The sequence below is a fragment of the Crassostrea angulata genome, chromosome 8, assembly GCF_025612915.1.
Source record: "Crassostrea angulata isolate pt1a10 chromosome 8, ASM2561291v2, whole genome shotgun sequence".
NCBI lineage: Eukaryota > Metazoa > Mollusca > Bivalvia > Ostreida > Ostreidae > Magallana > Magallana angulata.
In genome coordinates this window covers 2,539,533-2,559,684 of record NC_069118.1, presented here as the reverse complement: position 1 = coordinate 2,559,684, position 20,152 = coordinate 2,539,533, and the positions used below count along the sequence as shown (strand labels likewise).

General features: G+C 37.1%; 1 protein-coding gene across 2 annotated transcripts; it reads left to right on the top strand.

The window, feature by feature from the left end:
• The first annotated feature begins 726 nt into the window (after positions 1-726).
• On the top strand, positions 727-19,494 carry LOC128159327 (transcription factor GATA-3-like). Of its 2 annotated transcripts, XM_052822380.1 has the most exons (7): positions 727-898; positions 1,284-1,655; positions 4,467-4,904; positions 6,849-6,917; positions 7,940-8,085; positions 12,595-12,720; positions 17,896-19,494. In XM_052822380.1, the coding sequence occupies exons 2-7, from the start codon at positions 1,466-1,468 to the stop codon at positions 18,340-18,342; spliced, it is 1,416 nt and encodes a 471-aa protein (XP_052678340.1). In that variant the 5' UTR covers positions 727-898; positions 1,284-1,465; the 3' UTR covers positions 18,343-19,494. The 2 variants fall into 2 exon arrangements, with proteins under 2 accessions (XP_052678340.1, XP_052678341.1); XM_052822381.1 differs by lacking the exon at positions 6,849-6,917 and having other exon boundaries at positions 728-898.
• The last annotated feature ends 658 nt before the right edge of the window (positions 19,495-20,152 follow it).

The window sequence follows — 20,152 nt, the reverse complement described above, 5'->3', positions numbered from 1 at the left end:
TCTTTGGAATCGGTTGATAAAGGAATGGTGTGTACCTCTCGTGGTAATTGGTTGTATGCGAATGCTTTTATCTGATTCCCATTTTCACCTATTTACCATGTAAACCAAGATATAACACTTATCTCATGACGAGAAACTCCGGAGAAAACTAAAACAAAAATTCTTTTTTTCTCGTGAGTTCATAGAATTTAAAACGAGAGACTTTCATACTTTTATTGTTCTTTTAAATCTCTCTATTTTCAGATATGCATATATTTATTTTTAAAGTTTTGTCCTGGTATTGTTCGTAAATTTTTACATATGAATATAAACCAATATTTAATTCTTTAATAATATCTTGTTCATCTTGAGATAAATTTCATCTACAAATTGGTGTATTTTTGTATTTAAAAGATTAAAACGTGTGTTTCAAATTTACCAAAATTACGCTCAAAGTATTTGATTATCCTCAAATTATATCACACACGCTCAATTTTTCTCTGAGGCAAATATCCAATCATCTCATTGGAGAATTGTTTCTGGAGGCGGAATACTGAATATCAAGCCACGCCCCTCGCGGTTATTCACACCCTCATAGTGTTACGGATGGATAAACTGATTGATATAATTTGTAAATAGAATGGCTTCAGGGGGCGGGGTTTAATTACTCAACAAATCTGATTGGCTCTCTAAGCTCGTCTCGCCAGCGTACAATGAATATGTAACCATAAGGCGCCGACAAAAAATAGAAAAACTGAGTGAATTCGTATACATGAAACAAGCAAGCAAACCTATCAGCATATCGAAGTATTCTCTCTAACTGGTCGGATAAAAACATAAGATTAGAATACTTCCAACATTTTGTGTGTGTGGTAAACCTGTGCGATTCTGCAGCATGCATTTGGGAAGCTTTTGGATAGTAAGTTTAGTTTTATGTGCTGGGTGCTTGAGCGCCGTGAATTTGGTCTACTCTCAATTTGAGGGTTTAGTGAAACAAGTTTGTAAAGCACGTGATCTCTAAGCGGATTGTTTGAGATAAGGAGACTTCATCTCTTGGACATTGAGTCTTATCTTCATCAGTTAAATATTTAATCAGATACTGTTAAAGCAAGGCAGTATTTAACTCCTTAACAGTAACTGTCAATTTCTATATCTGATTCTAAATTTCTTAATTTTGAAGATGCAAATTTAAATTATAATTCTATATGATAATTCATAATACATTGTTCTTAATTTTTTGTGCATTTGAATTAATCTGTTCTTAGTCTGTTTATTTATTTTCTTTATTTTATTTTTTCTTTCAGACAAAAGAACAAGTGTGAAAATTCAGAATTTTGTGAAATATTTTACAGCCTTATTACAAACTGTAAAAACCATATAACTATAGTTTGGTACTCCTATATTGGATTTAACAAAGAAGGAATTTGGACTTAGAATAAAAAAGAAAATAAAAAACTTGATTTCTTTCATCTGGACCTAAAATAAAATGGAAACAGAACAGCAACACGCCTGGCTCCGCACCGAGGCCCCCAGGAACGCCTATGAGTCTGTGGGGATGCTACCTTCTGAGGACGTGGGGGACATGTTCCCCCCGCATTTCCTGGAGTCCAACGCAGGGATGAATGGATATTACAACCAAGCAGCACGCGCAATGCACAACTACCGATCTAGTCATGGTAGGTACCCCAATTCTACATTCAAAAATATATATAATATTTCTATTTTGTTTATTTAAAGAAAAAGATATTCATTTTAGTACATTATTATTAAAACAGTGTATTTTAAAAAAATTGTATGGTTTAAAAAAATATTTAAAAAGGAATTTGCAAAATGTTTAAATGCATTTGGAAAAATAAATATCTTGAAATCCAAAGATGAATAAGGACAAGTAGACTAATTGCCAGCTGTTTAGGGCGGCTCAGTGTTCACAACAAATATATAACAATAATATTAGGTTTATGCTCTGCCAGATTTCGGCCGGATTGCCGGGGTACTCTAGTTTTAAATTCACGTTAGTAAGTCTGGTCTGGTTGACGTCCAAGTGAATGGAAATTAGCCATGCTCCCCTGAACAAATTCCTCTATACACAAACATTTATTTTTCTTGTCTAATGAAATAGATTTTGTGTCTTCACTTTTCGCTAATACCCCGAACTATTAAGAATGTAGTAAGCCAAGACGACTAATTTAGCCTCTTATTTTTATCCCGGCAATAAGATTAAATTTCTAGCCCATATCGATATGGATACAAACATGTAATGAACACCCGTGTCGATTTCCCTATGTTTGATGATGAAAAACATGTGGCTCCAATTTAACTCGGTTTTCATTTTGACTTTATTAAGTGGATTATATATCATCGATACAGATCCTCACCCCAACAACATGTGTCGGTCCCTAAGTGTGTCAGTTTTCTTATTTCTCTGGGCACTTTATCCGTCGGAAATTGTCCCATACTTATCCATACAGAAGCCCCAGCTTATTTTATACATCACTTTTAAAACAATAAACAGCCTGAATTGGAGCCGGTTAAGGACATTCGGAATTTTAAAATTAAATCGACACAGCTTTCAAATTTTCACAAGTACTTGGCGTTATTTTCACTTTTCCGAGTTCTGACACCGCGCTTTCTGTCGGCCGGGAGGTATTTCCCGAATTTATGGCCAGGCGACGCTGAGTCGTCCATCGAGGCTGTAATATGAAATTTAAATCTATAATATCCTCCTCTATCCTGTCTAATGTGTTATTATTCTGATAAATTGGCATATATATGTATATATAACCACCGCAAAGTGAAAACTGTTATTTTACACAGATATCAAATTCCCACGTCTATTCATTCAATTTCTAATTAGGAAATTCTGAGTTTTAAAACTTCAGTTTTCTTTTTTTTTTTTTAAATTTAAAAATCCGAACATAGCCGAATTGTTTTGAGTTGGCAAAAATTCAGAGGTTTGAAAAACATCTCAAGCCTTGCTCCTCTCAACGTGAGAAAATAAAAACCCCGGTAGATAATCTAGATAATTCTATCTATCCTGATTATCGGAGAGTTAGATTTTCCAAACATTGATAAGAAAACCAGCATTATATTCCAAGCTAATCTATTCGAAGAAATATGTTCAGCATTATTACTACGTGATAAAAAAAACCGAATCTGAATCTCTTTAAAGATGAGGAAACTGTATTACATAGTGTTAAACTACTCTTACTTTATTGGTACGTGGTAATTGGGAATGACACTGGTGTTGAATACGCCTTCAACTTCAAGCATCTTCGACACTCTAGAACAATTTTATTATCGTTAGTTTTGCTTTCCCATGCAGAGCCATTTCAAGGAATATTAGAACTGGCGTCTTGAAGACCATCAGTAGTAAAACGAACAAGAGTCAACTAGAGTAATTGTTTCTCCCCGTAATCAATCCGGACAAAATGAAATTCTAGACAAAATATTTACTTCAGTTGTTTTAGAAACGTGAGGTTCAACTCCTTCAGATGATGACTATTAAATGCCCATTTCCCACATTAACGCTATATTTATTTGAAAATAAACCGTCAAATGCAACAGGTCCGCGGCCCGACTTCCAGATGTTTTCAATGTCAGCTTCTTTACATTTACCAGATCGGCTTCAGTATTATAGGATTGTAAACGAGTATGCAGTAGGCAAGTGTTCCCCACAGAGATCTTGATGAGGTCTAATCCCTGTCCCTCTCCTGTCATTCGACTCCCCACCGGTCAATTAGTCGCACCCCTCCAGCCCTCTCCCCAATCCCTCTTTACAAGACTTGGTATAAAATTACATTTTCCCGGACCAGAGCGCTTCTGTAAATAATTACGCGCTTGTTAATTTAATCGGAAGACAATTTGTTCTAATTTACAACATGGAATTTTTACAAGGAAACCAAATCTAAAAGTGCTTTTCTACTACATTCTCAAATTAGGTTCCAGTGAACTGTACACGGCTCTGTAGAAACCCCTGATACAGCGCCGGGAGCGTGGGATATCTAGATCTCAATTTATCTGGAATCTAAATTCAAAAAACAAATTTTTTCTTTTCGCATTCATCACCTCGTTTTCTTGTGATTTTAATGCAGATTTAGCCCGTAATGTAGATTGACATCCTTCTGTTAAATAATAAAAGTTTGTTAAACCTATAGAAAAACTATAGAAATCTATAATCCAAAATAGGGTTGTATTAATTATCACGGAGTTGCTTTGAAAGCTACCCTAAACACAATAGTTATTGATTGTAGTTAATTTTCCACGTCGGGCGCTTGCTCCGCTCTCTCTCGGCAGGACGGTAGAACACGACCAGAACAATTAATTACCAACTAACGGAAATTTTCTGCAAGTCGTAGTGGTTCATATACATGGGGGGGGGAATTAATAATCATATACATTAAATGGGGGAAAACTGGCGAAATTGATATTCTGAAAAACGATTCAGTTTTGATTTTTCCTATAATGTTTTTTCTCTCTCGATTTTACAGTTCCTGGCAGCAACTGCAGGCCGTATTTCCCAGCGGCCCTTCACCCGTTCGTCGCAGCAGAGAAGCCCATTCACGCCCATTCCGGGTGGCCCAGTATGAGCCCATACAACACCAAGCACCAGAGTCCCACAGCTCCCCTCTCCGTGCACCCCCCTACCTCCAGCTCCTTTAACTTCCCTCCCACTCCCCCGAAAGACGGATCCACCCCTGAGACAACATCTTCCACAGAATACACCCCAGACAGCAAGCCCCCCAAACCCTCGGACTCCCAGGAAAACGGCATCTCTTCCTTCATCTCCAGCTCCCATTCAACTGCCCACCCCATTCCCACGTATCCGTCGTATACGTCGGACTACCATAGTTTCCACCCGGCAGCCAGCGTATTCAAGGCGACGTCAGCCCTGTCACGACCCAGGACAAAGGCCCGCTCAAGTGCAGGTAATTAAAAGTTTGTTTATTTATTAATTGAGTGTGATCTGCAGTGTGTGCACTAATACTTACAAAAATTAACTCGGAGAAAATAAAAAGAGATTTTAAGGGTCTATTATATCCTCGTGGAAATTAATGCAGTACTTAAGAATGCCGAATTACAATGACGTCAGGAAAGGGCCCCGGATGAACATATTGTGAAAAGTAAACATTTTAAGTACAATGAACGGAAAAATACAAGGCTAACTGTTTACAAGTTGTCCAGCTCTTTTAATACTCGAAATGCAAGATGTATTTAAACAACAGGAAATATATCAATTAACTTTGTTGTGTTCCACGAAACCTAAAAATTTTCCGAAAATGTCGAATGCTTCGACCGTAACCTTGAAGTTATCCAGACCTTGCCCCAAAATTCTATTGTATTTCAGCCACATCAAATTCCAATGCTATCGTAACTCTGTAAATCGCTAGGAAAGGGGACTGGGGCTTTGTGACTTAAGATGCTCTTATTCAGTAGTTGATACGTTTCTGTAGATGGTTTCTATTGGTGCCCGAGACTTAAGCATTATGGGCCGCCTCGCGTCATAGGCTCCTTATCATCCTCATCTATGGTTGAACCTTTTTCCGGCATTGTCAAGTGCCCGTAATGCTTGCAGTTTAATGATAATTTTCTCTCTTAAAGATCACTTTAATAAAACAATTGTAACTATTAAAATTATCGCTTTATGATATACCATATTGTTTACTGGTTATAAAAATTGTGAATAGGAACAGAAAATATCAAATTGCAAAATAAACTGAAGAACAGTGGAAAAAACAAAGAAAAGAGAGGGGAAAAAGACATGAGAAAATTGTTCCCTGTCTAAATAATACTCAAGAAAATAAAAACCTTTTTAAGCTTCCTCAAATGAGTAGAAATTTCAAATAAATGTTTAAATTTTGACTGACCCACTTACTATATCCGCAAATAGCGGAAACAGGTCGGGAAACGGGCACAGAAGAGAGGGGTTCGCGGTTTGCTGGCTGGCTGTTCCCCCCTCACTCACGCTCTTAATTGTTTGGAGTGCATGGACTACGACATTTCCATAAATCCGAATGAAAGCTTTTTATTGTCTGAAATAAAATGCAGATCTAGGTGGTTTAAGTTAGCTGTAATATTACCAAAATTAAACACAGAAATAGCTCATCAAATAAATAAATATTTTTTTTTTACAATTCTTACTAGACTTTTTTCAAGCTTTTCGATTTTTTCTATCTTTATATAATAGCCGTGTGAAAACAATTTGTTTTCTCAGATTTCTCCCTCATCCAGTTGGATAAATAAAACGATTAACAAATCGTGAAAATAAAATTAAGGAGGAACAGCGTTGCAGATCAAGTGGTTTCCCAGTGGTTTGAGAGAGATAGAAAGAGAAGGAGAGAGAGAGAAAGGGGGAGAGAGAATTGGTTTTAACATTCTTGTTAATAATGGATTGGAGACTTGTTCACTTTTATTTTTTTTTGAAATATGACGCTTTTTGAAATGAAAAAATCCGTAGAAAAATTTATAGATTTTTATTCTAATAAGCTTGAAGTCCGCGAGGAACAGGCCATTGTAAAGCATAATGTATGAGCGTAATTTGAGTCCCTTTGCTCAATAAATTTGAATAAAGTGTTCGCATTCAAAACACAGGGAGAAAAGACTGACTGTATAAACGATAGGTCTAACTAACCCTGGTCAGAATCACAAACTGATGTGCGTATGTTGTAACAGAGCTCACAACAAGACTTTTAAAAATTCAGAGGTTTTTTGGTAGGGGATACGGGTGTAGAGAAACATAGCACTGATTGTTGATGCTGTAGTTTTACTGATCAAGTATCACTGGTTTTTTTATTATCGGGAGCGGCGGTGAGAGGGGTAGTGGACTCAGAAAAAAAAAACTGAATCTAAATTTGGAAATCTGAAATTTTTAGGACTGGGAGGGCGAACTAGTGAGCTGATTTCCATGGTTTTCCCCGGCAGTGTGCGCCAAAATACTCAAGGTTAGAACACTACTTCAAACTTCAATCAATGGAGACAGAGAAAGAGAGAGGGAGAGAAAGGGAAAAAATGGAATGTACGCCAATTACAACCAAAAAAAATAAAATAAACACAGTCATTCGATTTGTTTTTATTTTTACATCTACTAATCCAACCCAATGATTTTTGGAAACATCAATTAACTCAGTGAGGTAGTGATTTACTCCCAGGTAGGGCTACAGAAAAATTCCAGCTGGTATGTAAGCTCCACTAAAAAGATAGGTCGCGTCAGGGATTTGCTGCCCATTATAACGAGGGTGAGCTGAATGGCGATTACACAACACACCCCCGTCCTAAAGCTAATCTTATTTATTCCGATAGGTAAATAAAAAACTCCATAATTAGGGACGATTTGGGGATTACCCTACACATTGTTTTTACGGATTAAGTCTAAAATGTAATCATATTTTGTAAGGCTCGGGGTTAAGTCAGCCCCTGGGTGGGGCGAATCGTGTCGCCGCACCCTGCCGAACAAATGGGGGGAGGGCCCCAGAGAGTTCACTCAAAGAAAAAGTTAACGAAATAAAAATAAGTACGTATATACAGCTATTTACTCCCCGAATGCTGTGTAAAAAGAAATATGGATTATAAAACTGTTAACGATACTCAGCTTGTTTCAAAAAATAATAATAATAGGTTACAAGTCAAGTATGCTTGGCGACATTCGTCTGATATTCTAACGAAAATTTTTGTCTAACCCTCCGAAAGAATACCTTTCTTCCGTTGCCACCGCCAGAAAAGCTTTCGTCGAGAAGTGTAATTGAGGGCTGGAGCTACTTATATAGTAATCAAATTAATACATTAATTCGCCACTTAGCATATTTATACTTTTTTTTCTTGTGTACTAATAGTCAACTCCATGACCATGCGGGATAAATATAGCCCGGTGTATTTTTATTTATTCTAATTGAGTTGGTTGTCAGTGTGTTGGTCTGAGTGTGAGTGCGGTCTTCCTGTTACTCACGCACCTGTTTTTATTTGACAGAGGGCCGGGAGTGCGTCAACTGTGGGGCTACCTCCACCCCTCTGTGGAGGAGGGATGGGACCGGCCACTATTTGTGCAATGCCTGCGGTCTGTACCACAAAATGAACGGACAGAATCGACCCCTCATCAAACCCAAGCGGCGACTGGTGAGTACAATTATATCATCTCCTAACCCCCCTGCCTATTTCTCCCACCGAAAAGGTTATCGTGCAAGAAACAGAAAAAGCCCACAGTGTAAACTTTTGCTAAAGGATAATTTATGTTTATCGGATGCGCATTGAGTGGTATTGATAGGGATATTCTGTTGAGGCTTTTGATATAACCTTTTAATCGTTGCTTCAGAGGGCGGACTTATCGCGGCCTGATCGCAGATAGAAACGATAGTGAAAATCCCCCATATTCATACGCAGAATATATATAAAGCATTAGAAACCGCCTCTAGCGATAATCTCTGGTGATAGTTCCAGGCAAACGCTTAAACGCAGCTGATGTTGCTTCTTCTTTAATCAGAATTATTCCCTCTGATTTATTCCGCTATTGCTTTCATGTAAATAACGGAGAGAATCGAGCAAGCCGATTTGTAGAGGCCAAAAACTCATAATGCACGTCTAAATGTTCCTCTGTTTAAAAAGAAAATATTGATATGATTCATTCAAAAAAAGTCAAAACCATTTCAAAATAGAGCAACTGTCATGGTTGAGAATTTTTAATGATATTAATTGACTGTAATTTTGCCGAGGAGCAAGAATTTGACAAATAAAAAAGGCATTTAAAAGCTGTCGGGCGAGTTGATTTATACCCCGGGTTTGTGGCAATATTCGTATTAGGGTTTGAATATCACCTAGCCTTATTGTACGCGAAAAAGTGGAGCTATATATTTAGGTAAAAATTTCAATAAGAAAAACTTTATTAATGGTGTTTTTGCAAAATATCGCCAAAAGCCGTTTTCTCTTCACCACGCCTGAGTGAAAGACTGTACTTTATGTCTCTAAATTTTATTTAAAAAATAAATTTCATAAAAATATGTGTTCGCTATCCACCAAGCATAAAGAATATAAAATAAGGAAGAAAAAAATAATTAAGAATTCTTGGAGATAAAATTTTCAACGCCGACTGTTTCTGGACATTTTGAAACAATTTCTCTCCCAGCGGGAATAGTCAGTGTTTGGGTAGAGATTTCTAGCAGGTTGTCAAAGCCTGGAATGCAGCTCTTCCTTTGCCGTGGCACATATTTCATCATCTGGGGGCGAAGAAATAATACTCATAAAGAATAATTTTTCTTGTGGAGCAAGTACCATTTTTAAGGGTCGGTAGCACCTTGAAACGTCAGGAAAATTAATCTTACGCGCCAATATGATTTATCATAGCCAACATTAACACTTTTTACACAGATGCATTATAATTCATATGATGGAGCTTCTCAAGTTGTATCCAGCACGATGCAAAAAACTAGAACTATTAAATAAATATTGGGTAAATAGCAGCGCCCTGACATGAGAATAATAAAAATACAACGCGCACCTGCCGACTTGACTAAATACATATTGCTTCTGTTTAGTTTACACTTGGACCTTAATAGCACAAAATCTGGACATATTAATATGATTTTATTGCATTTAATTAAAATTTTGTTAATGCAAGAGTGGGAAAGAAAACAGGAAATCCAAAATCTTTTATATTTGTGAAAAGAAATGGAACGAATAAAGAGAGATGATGTACAATGTTCTTATGCGGAGTCATTCCGTGGAACAGCGCTATAAGAATTATATTTATTTTCATTTATATTAACAACAATTCTGAAATCCATGAATGATAAACAAACTCGCCACGAATTCTAGTTTTAAAAAATTAGAAATTCTGGTATTTTTAAAAGCAAGATTTAAAGTATTAGAAATATTGAAATCATTCTAATAAATTACGTACATAAATTTTAAAATAATTCAGATCAGAATTTTACTAGAAATATAAATTGATAAATCATAAATTTTGATAGTGGAATACACAGCATAATTTCAGATAAAAGTTTTTATTTGATAAAAATGTCGTTGACAGTTTAGAGCGCGCTAGAAGATAGCTCTCGATGATAAATGAAATTCACAGGGCGATAGAAGATGTTAAAAACGATTCCACGGCCAATTTCTACAGTATGTTGAAAATATCTACAAAACCCATCGATAACATGTTCGATTCGTTTTGACTGCGTAGATCCTCGGAGAGACAAAGTCCGATTTAAAACAATGGAGGATGATTTTGAAAAAATTCGTAAATGTTCCGGAGTCACGAGAGAGTTCAAACGAATATTATTGTCTTCTGTCTTCTCAATCGCCCTCTAAAGAGGCTTATTGGAAGGGTCTGACTAATTACACACAAAACCCCCTTAGAACAATAGGTTGGAATCTTAGCCCTATTTTAGTGGATGCCACTTGACAGAAGAGAGACACTGCAGCTATTTTATACACATTTATAACTGTATTTAATTCTGACAAAGGTATATGATGGCCCGATAAACATTTCAATAGCTTCTTGTTAGACCACTGATTTACTTCAGAACAAAGGAACAGATCAGATAAGGGCTGCTTTTTCGTGTACTACTGAATTATCGCTTTATCTCAGTTAAATTCCGATTTCGATGAAAAACTTCAGATAGCGAGTTCTGTGGTTCGTGGACTATCATTTAGCTGCCGAATTACATACACATTTCGAAACAATACTTTTCACGTGCCGTGACGTCACATTATCGGGAAATCGGCGCGGATCATTTGATTGTGTCATCGAATATTGCTAATCAGATTTCTGGTAAAAAAGGTATCGGACGGCAAACTCCAGCATTCAATGTCCAATGAATGTGACCGGTTAATTGATGAATCTAGATAAAATAGATATTATTTATCGCATTTTGCTCCCTAATGGGAGACCAAAACAAAACAGTTGTTCATCCGTTTAACTGTAATTAAACTAGCATGGACCACTTTGGCGATTTTGAAATACACAGTAGATTAAGACTTGAAACAAAAGCTATTGTTATCGGTGCCAGGAATCTTTCCCTCGGATCTGGCATGGGAGATTCTTGTTGAAGGGACTCCGGACTGATACCAAGCTTGTCGACAATTTATAGAATTCTATCACCAGTAAGGAAAATCAGATAGACCATATTGGTTAGAGATAGAGATTGGAGAGAATCGTCACAAGCTTACGGACTTCTTGTGAGGTTCTTCACATATAAACAGCGAATTTTTTTTTTTTATTAATAAAAACTAAATTATATGTCTTCGTGATTTTAGAAAATTCCTTTGAAATTTCAAAGGTTTTATCCGCTGCTTACATTGTAAATACCACATGTCAGGGAAAAGCGATCCTGTTATATCCGAAACAGGAGCCTACATTTTCAAGTTCAATTATTAAAGCCGTAAATAATATTCCAAGCTAAACTCGAACAAGTGTTCGCATTATTGCAAAAGGCGGTATCATCATAACAAATAGTTAATGTAATTTATATAATCCATTATACGGTGGCTGTTTTTCGAATATTTTACGGACGATGTGTCTAATGCTTCATTACTTAATTTATACCCGATCATTTAAAAATTAGATTTAAATTCGAGGTAAATTTCTTTTTAAAAATCATGTAAACAATGAACATGCAAGGGTCACCCACCCAACACTGAACATATTCCCCATCGCTGTGGGAATTTGTTATTAGAATGAAATGAATAGTGTTTGCTCCTTTGAAACTTACGAAAGCCTCGCTATTTGAAACAAAGAGTTGCTTGTTACTCTAGCCTTTCTATTATCGGCCCTACCCCGCTAGGTATCGCATCAAGTTTCGACACGCTAGTATTTAGAACCCAATCAGGCACCAAAAGTTCCACATCTGAACTATAGACTAACAGCACCTTATATTTCGCTTTAAAATTGTACACAATGGTTTCTTTTTTGTGTGGTATGGTGAAAAAGACCCACGGGAAAAATAATTAAGAATTAAATATTATTAATTTGAGACAATTTTCAAAACCAAAATGTGCTTGAAGGAAGACATTTTGTGTTAGAAGGTGATCTCCATTACGTCTCTGTGATGTTCCCGACAGTCAGTAACTCGATTCTTCCAGCTCGTTATTTTCTGGTGAATAAATCGATGCTGACGATTTTCATGAATCATCGTTGTATGTAAACATGGGAGATAAATTGTTTTTATTGTTAATCAGTAATAATAAACTGATGATAGATAATCGCCACGCCAAGCTCTCAGTAAAAGCAAACTGATACGAGCGAAAGCATGATAACATCTCCCAAACTCGTGGGTAGAAACGTTTACTTTCTTGTCCATGTCTAAGTCAATCCTAATACCCAACTCAGTAAATCAAACTTTTTGAAATTTTAATTTCACTTCAGTCTCTTTCTTTGCTATTTGAATTATTAATGAAACCACCAAATGTACAATGATAATTAATATAAAATATTTACACCTTTTATTTTTCTTGTATAAATCAATAGATTGTTGGTTTTGTTTTGTTTTTGGAATTATCAAGGAAATAAAAACGTTTATGATTGAATGAATTTAAAATTGTTTTATCATTTAAACAATTGCTTTATTTTTATTTTTTACAGTTTGCTGCCAGAAATGTCATTCTAACTATTGCTTTGTTTTATTTCTACAGTCTGCTGCCAGAAGAGCAGGGACAAGTTGCGCAAACTGTGGGACAAACACCACAACATTGTGGCGACGCAACGGCAACGGAGACCCCGTCTGCAACGCTTGCGGACTCTACTACAAACTCCATAACGTAAGTCTTCTTTATAATTTCTACTAGGAAAAAATTATAATTTTAAAAGAAATTGAAACTTATCAGTGTTTCATCCAATGAGAATGGCTAACACTTCGGTAACTATTTTAATTTTGTTGACTTCAAAGAAATACCTTTTCCTTTATTATCTATAAGGAATGTCTAGGAAAGTGAAAAACAATGACGTCCAAAAACACAAATAAAACAGAAACTTGTGAAAACATTTGTTTAAATGTCTTACAAGAATTTAGAAAACTTTAAAAGACAATTGGAATGTTCACGTGTGAGGGCCCCGTGGATATGAGTGCCTTTGGGATGCGATTCGTATCTCTCGAAATGATGTAAACAAAATCTAGTTTCATTTACGGCAGTCGTAAAGGGGTGTCGTAAATTTTCGGGACCTGGGGTAGGGTTGTGAAAAGGCAGACACATTTTTGATGTTTTAATACATTTTTGACATGAAACATACCCGAACCTGTTGAGCACGTGTTGTACAAATCTGGACCGCCTCGGGTATTCTGAAAACATTATCAAAACTTAATCTGTACACATCCGACATGTCAGCATATGGAATATATCAATTTTTAAACAAATTAATGAAATTAAGTTCAACCCCGAGAGGGCAATAAAAATTCTTTTTATTGATTTTTGACGCGAATGCAAAGGAAGTCGACAATAAATTTATATTGAATTAATTTCACGATCCCCTCACTTTTTGGCCCCTAATGCACTATCTAGAAGTAGTATTTTTCAATATCATTAAGATGAAAGTAAATACAAATGAAATTCAGCGAGGCGTGGAGAACACTTTCTTCAGTCCCCGTGGTACCAAGTACCAAGTTTTCCCCGCAGACGTTAAGTCCATTTGTCGTCTGTTGGTTCGATTAAATTGGTGTAACGTAGGGGAGTAGCTTCGTTTACGTGTTCAGTAAAAAATTTATAAATTCTTTTATGTGGGCCAAACATTAAAATATGAACAAAAAGGCTTCTCTTTTCGCCTAGAGGTCTTCTAGCCAATTTTCTTGTCAACTAATAACGGAGACAAAATAGATCGACGTTTAGGTCCCCTCTCTGCGTATTTCAGCGCTGTGTCGTGATGGTAGCCCCGGCCAAATCTTGGGATATTTAACTGTTTCATAACTTTAATGATACTGGTTTTAACAAAACATCAATTATACAGGCTGTGCATTGAATCTTTAAAAGAAAAAAAAGTAAGGAGTCATAACTGGTACACTAGCTATCAATTTTTGTATATGAATCGAATTTGTAGCATAAGCACTTATCCTTGAAGGACAGAAGAAAACATGCACGTTTTGACCGAGTACAATACACTGCGTTTATTTTTTTTCCTGTAAAAAATGTAAATCAGCATTATGCTGTCTTAATTGTGAGCAACACAACGTAACTATATCCCATAATTGATTCCATAAACTGCAGTTTATTAAAGCGGTATTGGGGCGGCCGCATCCTGCGCCGGTAGAACCTCTATTGATTAACTTTCACAAATCACGAAGAAACAGATTTACCTTAAACACACACGGACCAGCAAATTAACATCGAACGCTATTTACATCACCCCTGTTTAAAGAAATCAGTCAGTTGTATATACCTTTATTTCTTCCTAGAGTAGTGTTTGAGCAGGATTTCCTACGACTCGACTACGACTTAAGTCTGTCTATTTCTGTTCTCTTCTGTTTTATACTCATTACCAGACAAACCCAAATTACGAGTATCTACCGCCATGGCCCAATGATGATGATGTACGTGTAAATAATTAAACAAATCAATAAGGTATTGGAGATTGTAATTCGGGTTTATATTGGTTTCTTCATTTTTGGTTTTTATTTTGCACTATAATGCTAAATTGGTCAGGATAGAAGTGGTGTCAATCTCTCCCGCTCTCGTGGGGCCCTCGACGACTCCTCTCACCACAAGTGGCCATTCCTGACCACAGGAAGTGAGACGTCATTCCCAGTCGGGGTTTCTTTCTCTGTCTGATTCCGGTCTTGTTTCTTACTGTTTCCCACATATTGTTTTAGCCCTGAATCATCTGTACCAAACTTTAGCCCACTTGCAGAAACCTGACAACACTTGCACAGCCTGTTCTGTGTTTCTGTCCTGGTTTAATTGGGCGGGTATTTTAACCGATCGTTTGGAATGCATTTCGGGGTCGCTAGTGTAACCTAATATTGGTTATTTGTTTTTGGCACAAAACAAGAAAGTTTTCTGGGCGATTTATTAAGTTTCACAGAAGCCTTAACGGATTCCGCAGACTAAGGGTATACCTTTCCTTCTAGTTATTTCAGCGACAACCGGGGGTTGTCATATCCAGTTAATTCATTAGAATTATGATTGAAACTGAGGTCCTACCGACAAAAACATTTAATTACACGTTTCGACCCTTGTAATAGCATCATATACTACGAAATAACCACCTAGCTCGGCTGGGGGACTTTTCAATTTCATCATTCACACCGCGTGTAAGGAAATATACCTTTAGAAAGACAAAAATAGATCAAAAGACTTCCACGGGAGTCACTCGAACAGAGTAGTAGACTTTTTGGAGACAGCCGCCATCTTTCCATGCCTGATTGAATTACCTCTCCCCCAACTCCTTCCAACTTCTCGAGTTCCTAATCGTCTTTGTCATTTTTGTAACTCTGCACACTGAAGAGTGCTTGTCACTCGGATGCTCTCTTCTTCTTTTCTTGTTGAGAGCGGTGATACACGCCCTTTGATTAGAAGCATGAAAACCACAACGAGATCACGGAATTTCCTTGATATTGTGCGTCTACAAGCGTTTTCATTATAATTTTTGTAGAATCTAAAATAAATTATTTAGGTTTTTATGGACACAACATCAATTTCTATTCAGTTTTTTTTTCCAATTTCATTGCTAAAACGTTTATTAATTTTGATGAGTAGTTTTTTCTATTGCTGACCTCGTCGTACACTTTAAAACAGAAATTAGTTTTTCTTCTATAAACCCACAATACCGTAAAATTAAAGCATATCTAACGAGTGTTCTTTTGGCTGATCGGCATAAAATCGGATTGATTATCGGTCGCTGTGCACCTGTTCAAGGTTCCTTTTATTTTTCTTACTATTTTAAACAGTTTCAAATTAAAAGCCATACTCCAGTGGTTTTAGGTAGACAGGGCTTGTTGAACGTGACGCAATGTTCATAAAAGTACAATTTTGATTTTGTCGATAAGTTTTAACAACAAGATTTTCTTATCATCAAGTGAAAACTCCACAAACAACAAATCATGGCTTTTTACGGTTAAAGAAATTTAAAAGTTAGATGGATCCGGAGATAAAGTTAGCCCACCGGCCGTGGTTCTTAGATTAGACAAGAAATGGCGACAAACGATTTGACACAGAATTACACGCTTTGATTTTTGTGGCAGTTGGCGCTGAATCAGAAGCGCCTCTTTTTGGAATATCACGTGGCGCAACGGGACAAAGAAAATCTCAGACTCTGTTTTCAAATTGTCACAACCAATTTGAAATTTGACAAATATTTCTGCTGATTTTGTTCAACTTTATCCTGCCTTCCCTGCATGCATCGATACAGCCACTTCTATCAGGGACTGCATTAAATCATGGGAATCTCCTTTTTAGCCTTAGGAAACCAATTGAGAAATTTGTTCATTGCTTGTCGTTACAGATTAAGTAATTTTCTATGATTGAAAACCTATTCATAATCATTTTAGCAGGCTCATCTAATGGCATTGTTTTAGCCCTCGGTCAGGGCACTGATCGGCTTATTTCAGTCCTGGACTTTTTGTTGTATTTGATGTTTTCCATTTCAATTATACATATAGTTTAAGCATTCCCTTGGCCCTTCGTTGATCCCGTGGAACTAATACATATCTTGGGGTATGTGACATTTTGACTCTAGTAGACGTCTGCGGGGCCTTTCTGATTTCAGCGAAGTATATCACTTTATCGTAATTAAGAGGCTCGTCTTAATGGCTTAGCTGACATTAATCTCTCATCACTGATACATCCCCGATTTATCTATAATATAAAAGATCATCAATGCAAGGAACTATAGCAAATATTCATTTTTAAAAGAAATTGCTGGCTTTCGATTGCTCTTTTTAGGCTAGAACTAACTCGCTACCTCCACAGAGGCTGTTCATTTTGTCATAAACACTTTTGTTACCGGTACAATTTTCTCAGCATGGACCTAGTGTCCTGACAAAGGCCAATGGCGGCAGACCCGGCTTAATTCAGGGAGGCCGCGCGTGATTATGACGGCTAAATATAGGTGATGAGCGACAAAGCTAATTATCGAGTAGCAGCCCCTTAACTGAAGGAAACATGGGAGCCCGTGCTCTCACCAGCCTCAACAACAAGCCCCGAAACAGCCAACCGCGTAACTCCTATAGAAATATCCTTCCGCGTGAGTGCACCGGGGTTTACGCGGCGATTAGTGACTTGGTAGGGCTAATAACTATGGACAATGGTTGATGTCCCTCCGACAAATGCGCCTGACAGAGACTATTACACCCCGTCAATAGAATACGTATCTGAAAGTTGCAGGACCGTGATCCCCAAGTCGTCAACCAGAGGCTGCAGACGAGAAATTGTGGCACCTCTGGATGACACCGATATTCTAATGAGGATTTTGTCCCCTACGATTACAAACTCTAGTACACAGTTAAGTTGTCTGTAAAACGGCAGATACGTAATGATGGGAATATTAAATAAGAGGTTAGGGCGGAGGCAGTCAATTGTGAAAATCTGTACTTCCACATTTGCTCGGGATTGAAATTGATCCATGTCCAGGAGTTGTCAATATAGTGTGAATTAGTTCACTTCGATTAGGTATCATTTACACGAGGATATTCATTCAGATGCCATTTCTGTAGAAAACAATGCCTGTGGTTTAAATGTAGTTGTTGTAGAATCGCGCAATGTTTCTGGGATTGTTTTCGATGTCGTTTTCTGTTTGTTACTCAGGAGTGTAAGCCATGTCTCGTACCAAAGATTGTAAAAGAAACTGTCAAAATGTCAGACCAATAATTCATACACACAGTCGATCTCACAATTGGCTCTGGCAAAGAACACAAACCATGCCACAAAGCGTTAATTGTTGTTGCAATTTTTAACTCGTGTTAAAGACCCACACGTAATAATGTTTTTTCTACCTCTTTATCTTTATAGGTTAACCGCCCGCTTACAATGAAGAAAGATGGAATTCAGACCCGGAACAGGAAAATGTCCACTAAAAGCAAGAAAAACAAGAAAGGAATGGTTATGTCCGACCTATTAAAGCCAAGCTTGGACAAGCCTTTTGGAGGATTCCCACCAAACCTGAACGCTATGCATGCACCAATGCCAACATACATGGGAGGGGGATCGTCCATTGGCGGAAGCTACTTTACCCACGGATCATCACACATGCAGGGCTCCACCGGACTGGGTCATTCCGGATTCTCCAGCGCCTACAACAACTTCCCGTCATCCATGCCCTCATCGTTCTCCAGTATATCCAGTAACTACAACTCTGGACTCCCTTCCGGTCTTAACCTCTCAACAACAACGGCAGGAGGATTCCCTTCCGGTCTCAATCTCTCTTCCGGTTCAAATATGATCGGAGCCATGGCCTAAGAACCTTTTTATTTTGACCATATTTTACGAGTAGTCAACAGATTATACGAAGCGAATCTGTGAAAAATGAGGACTTATAACTCTATGATGTGGCGTGTGAAAAGGGATAAAATGTTGACAATTTTGTTGCCTATTTGGCATTTTGTGTGCTAAATATAGACTGAGAGGTTCAGTGCGCCTTAGAGACGAGCAGCCGAAGCTTCCCGATGCTATATTTCATGAATTGGTTCGAAACACGGAAAAGTGAACCAGAACTACGCATGCGCAATAATCGTTCATGAATAAAGAAACAGACAGCAAAGGTAATACGGATGCGTGTGATCGTCCCATTTGCAGAAAGAAACTCGTTTGTCACGAAAAACTCTATCCCTAATAGGGATATATTTATAAGTCACGGACAACCGCGACGCTGGAGTGGGACATTTGAAGTTTCAAGTTTCACAAGCCTATTCATCGATAACTATCGGTGTGAAATAAAACCGAAAGCCAAGAAGCAACATGACAGAAAGCGGTGACTTGGAGGAACTGCTTTGGGTAAATCTACCCACCTGCAGGTCGAGTTTGAACGCAGGGGCCAGACTCGCGGAGCGTACTCTGTCGCTCCGACAGTTATGTATGTGTGCTTATGAACTTTTGAGAGATAAAAAACCGAAGCAGCCTATTGTCAAAGTTGGTGAGAAAATGGCCGTTTTTCTGTCGTCGTTGTAACCTAAGTCGGTGCTTTACTAACAATGGGTGTCCCCTTAGGACTAGATATATTCGGACTTTTATAGAAGAATTATCAAGACTAATTAACATGGGGATGCTAATTAGCCAAAGGTGTGCTTTTTATGATTTAGTGACTTTTTTTTATTAATACATTGGTGTCCATCTTAAGAATTTTGACTATGAATCTCTTGATATTTTTTTTTTTGAAACGCAGCATGGTTTTTTCTTGTTGTTTGCTCAATATGATTATTTTTATTTGAATTCAATATTTAGTGTTATGTTCTGATCTTAGATAAGATGAAATTTTATTTTGTGTAAATACTTAATTTATTTGTTCTTCCATCCTGGAGGAGTTTTATAACATGCTTAATCTTTTATCCATGACACAAAGAAATGTTGCGTTTCTAGTCTTCATTGTACAGGAATGGGTGTTTGAAAACAAAATCAAAATTGTGTGAGTTATTTAAATCCCGAGTGCTAGAATAGAACAATAGGAGATGTACATAATGTAATTAAGAGGTTAACTGTTGCAGTACTTGCCGAGTGCTATTGAAACAAGTATCTAGGCATATTGTAATGTAATTATCTTAATCTCTTCCTGCTGTATGTTGCTGCGATGCAGTCAAACGGATCTACATGAAATCCAAAATATATGTAGAAAATATTGTTCGGTCGAATGTGAGTTGCGCGCGCCATGATTGCTTGCGTCACAGAGGCGCGCAATTCAAAACACATTCCACATTACAAAAATATGTGTTGAGGTTCATCTAACTTGTATGAATTTTTTGACATAGGATGGATATGCTGTGTAATACGACGTTGTATACATATAAATACAAAAACTCAAGAATTCAATAAAATGTTGAAATCCAAATAAAACTGTCTTATATTATTTTTACGAAGAGGGAAAAGGAAGGATACAGTGTTAATGTTCGAAAATTGAGTTCAAATGAATTTTACGAGTAACTGATAATATTTAATTGTTAGCAACAAGAAGAATGGTTATTGCTCTGACCAAATATATCGCTTTATATAAATGATCAGTGCAAATGTGCTTTGTCGAAGACAAATTATTTTAAAGGAAAATATTGAGATATAAACT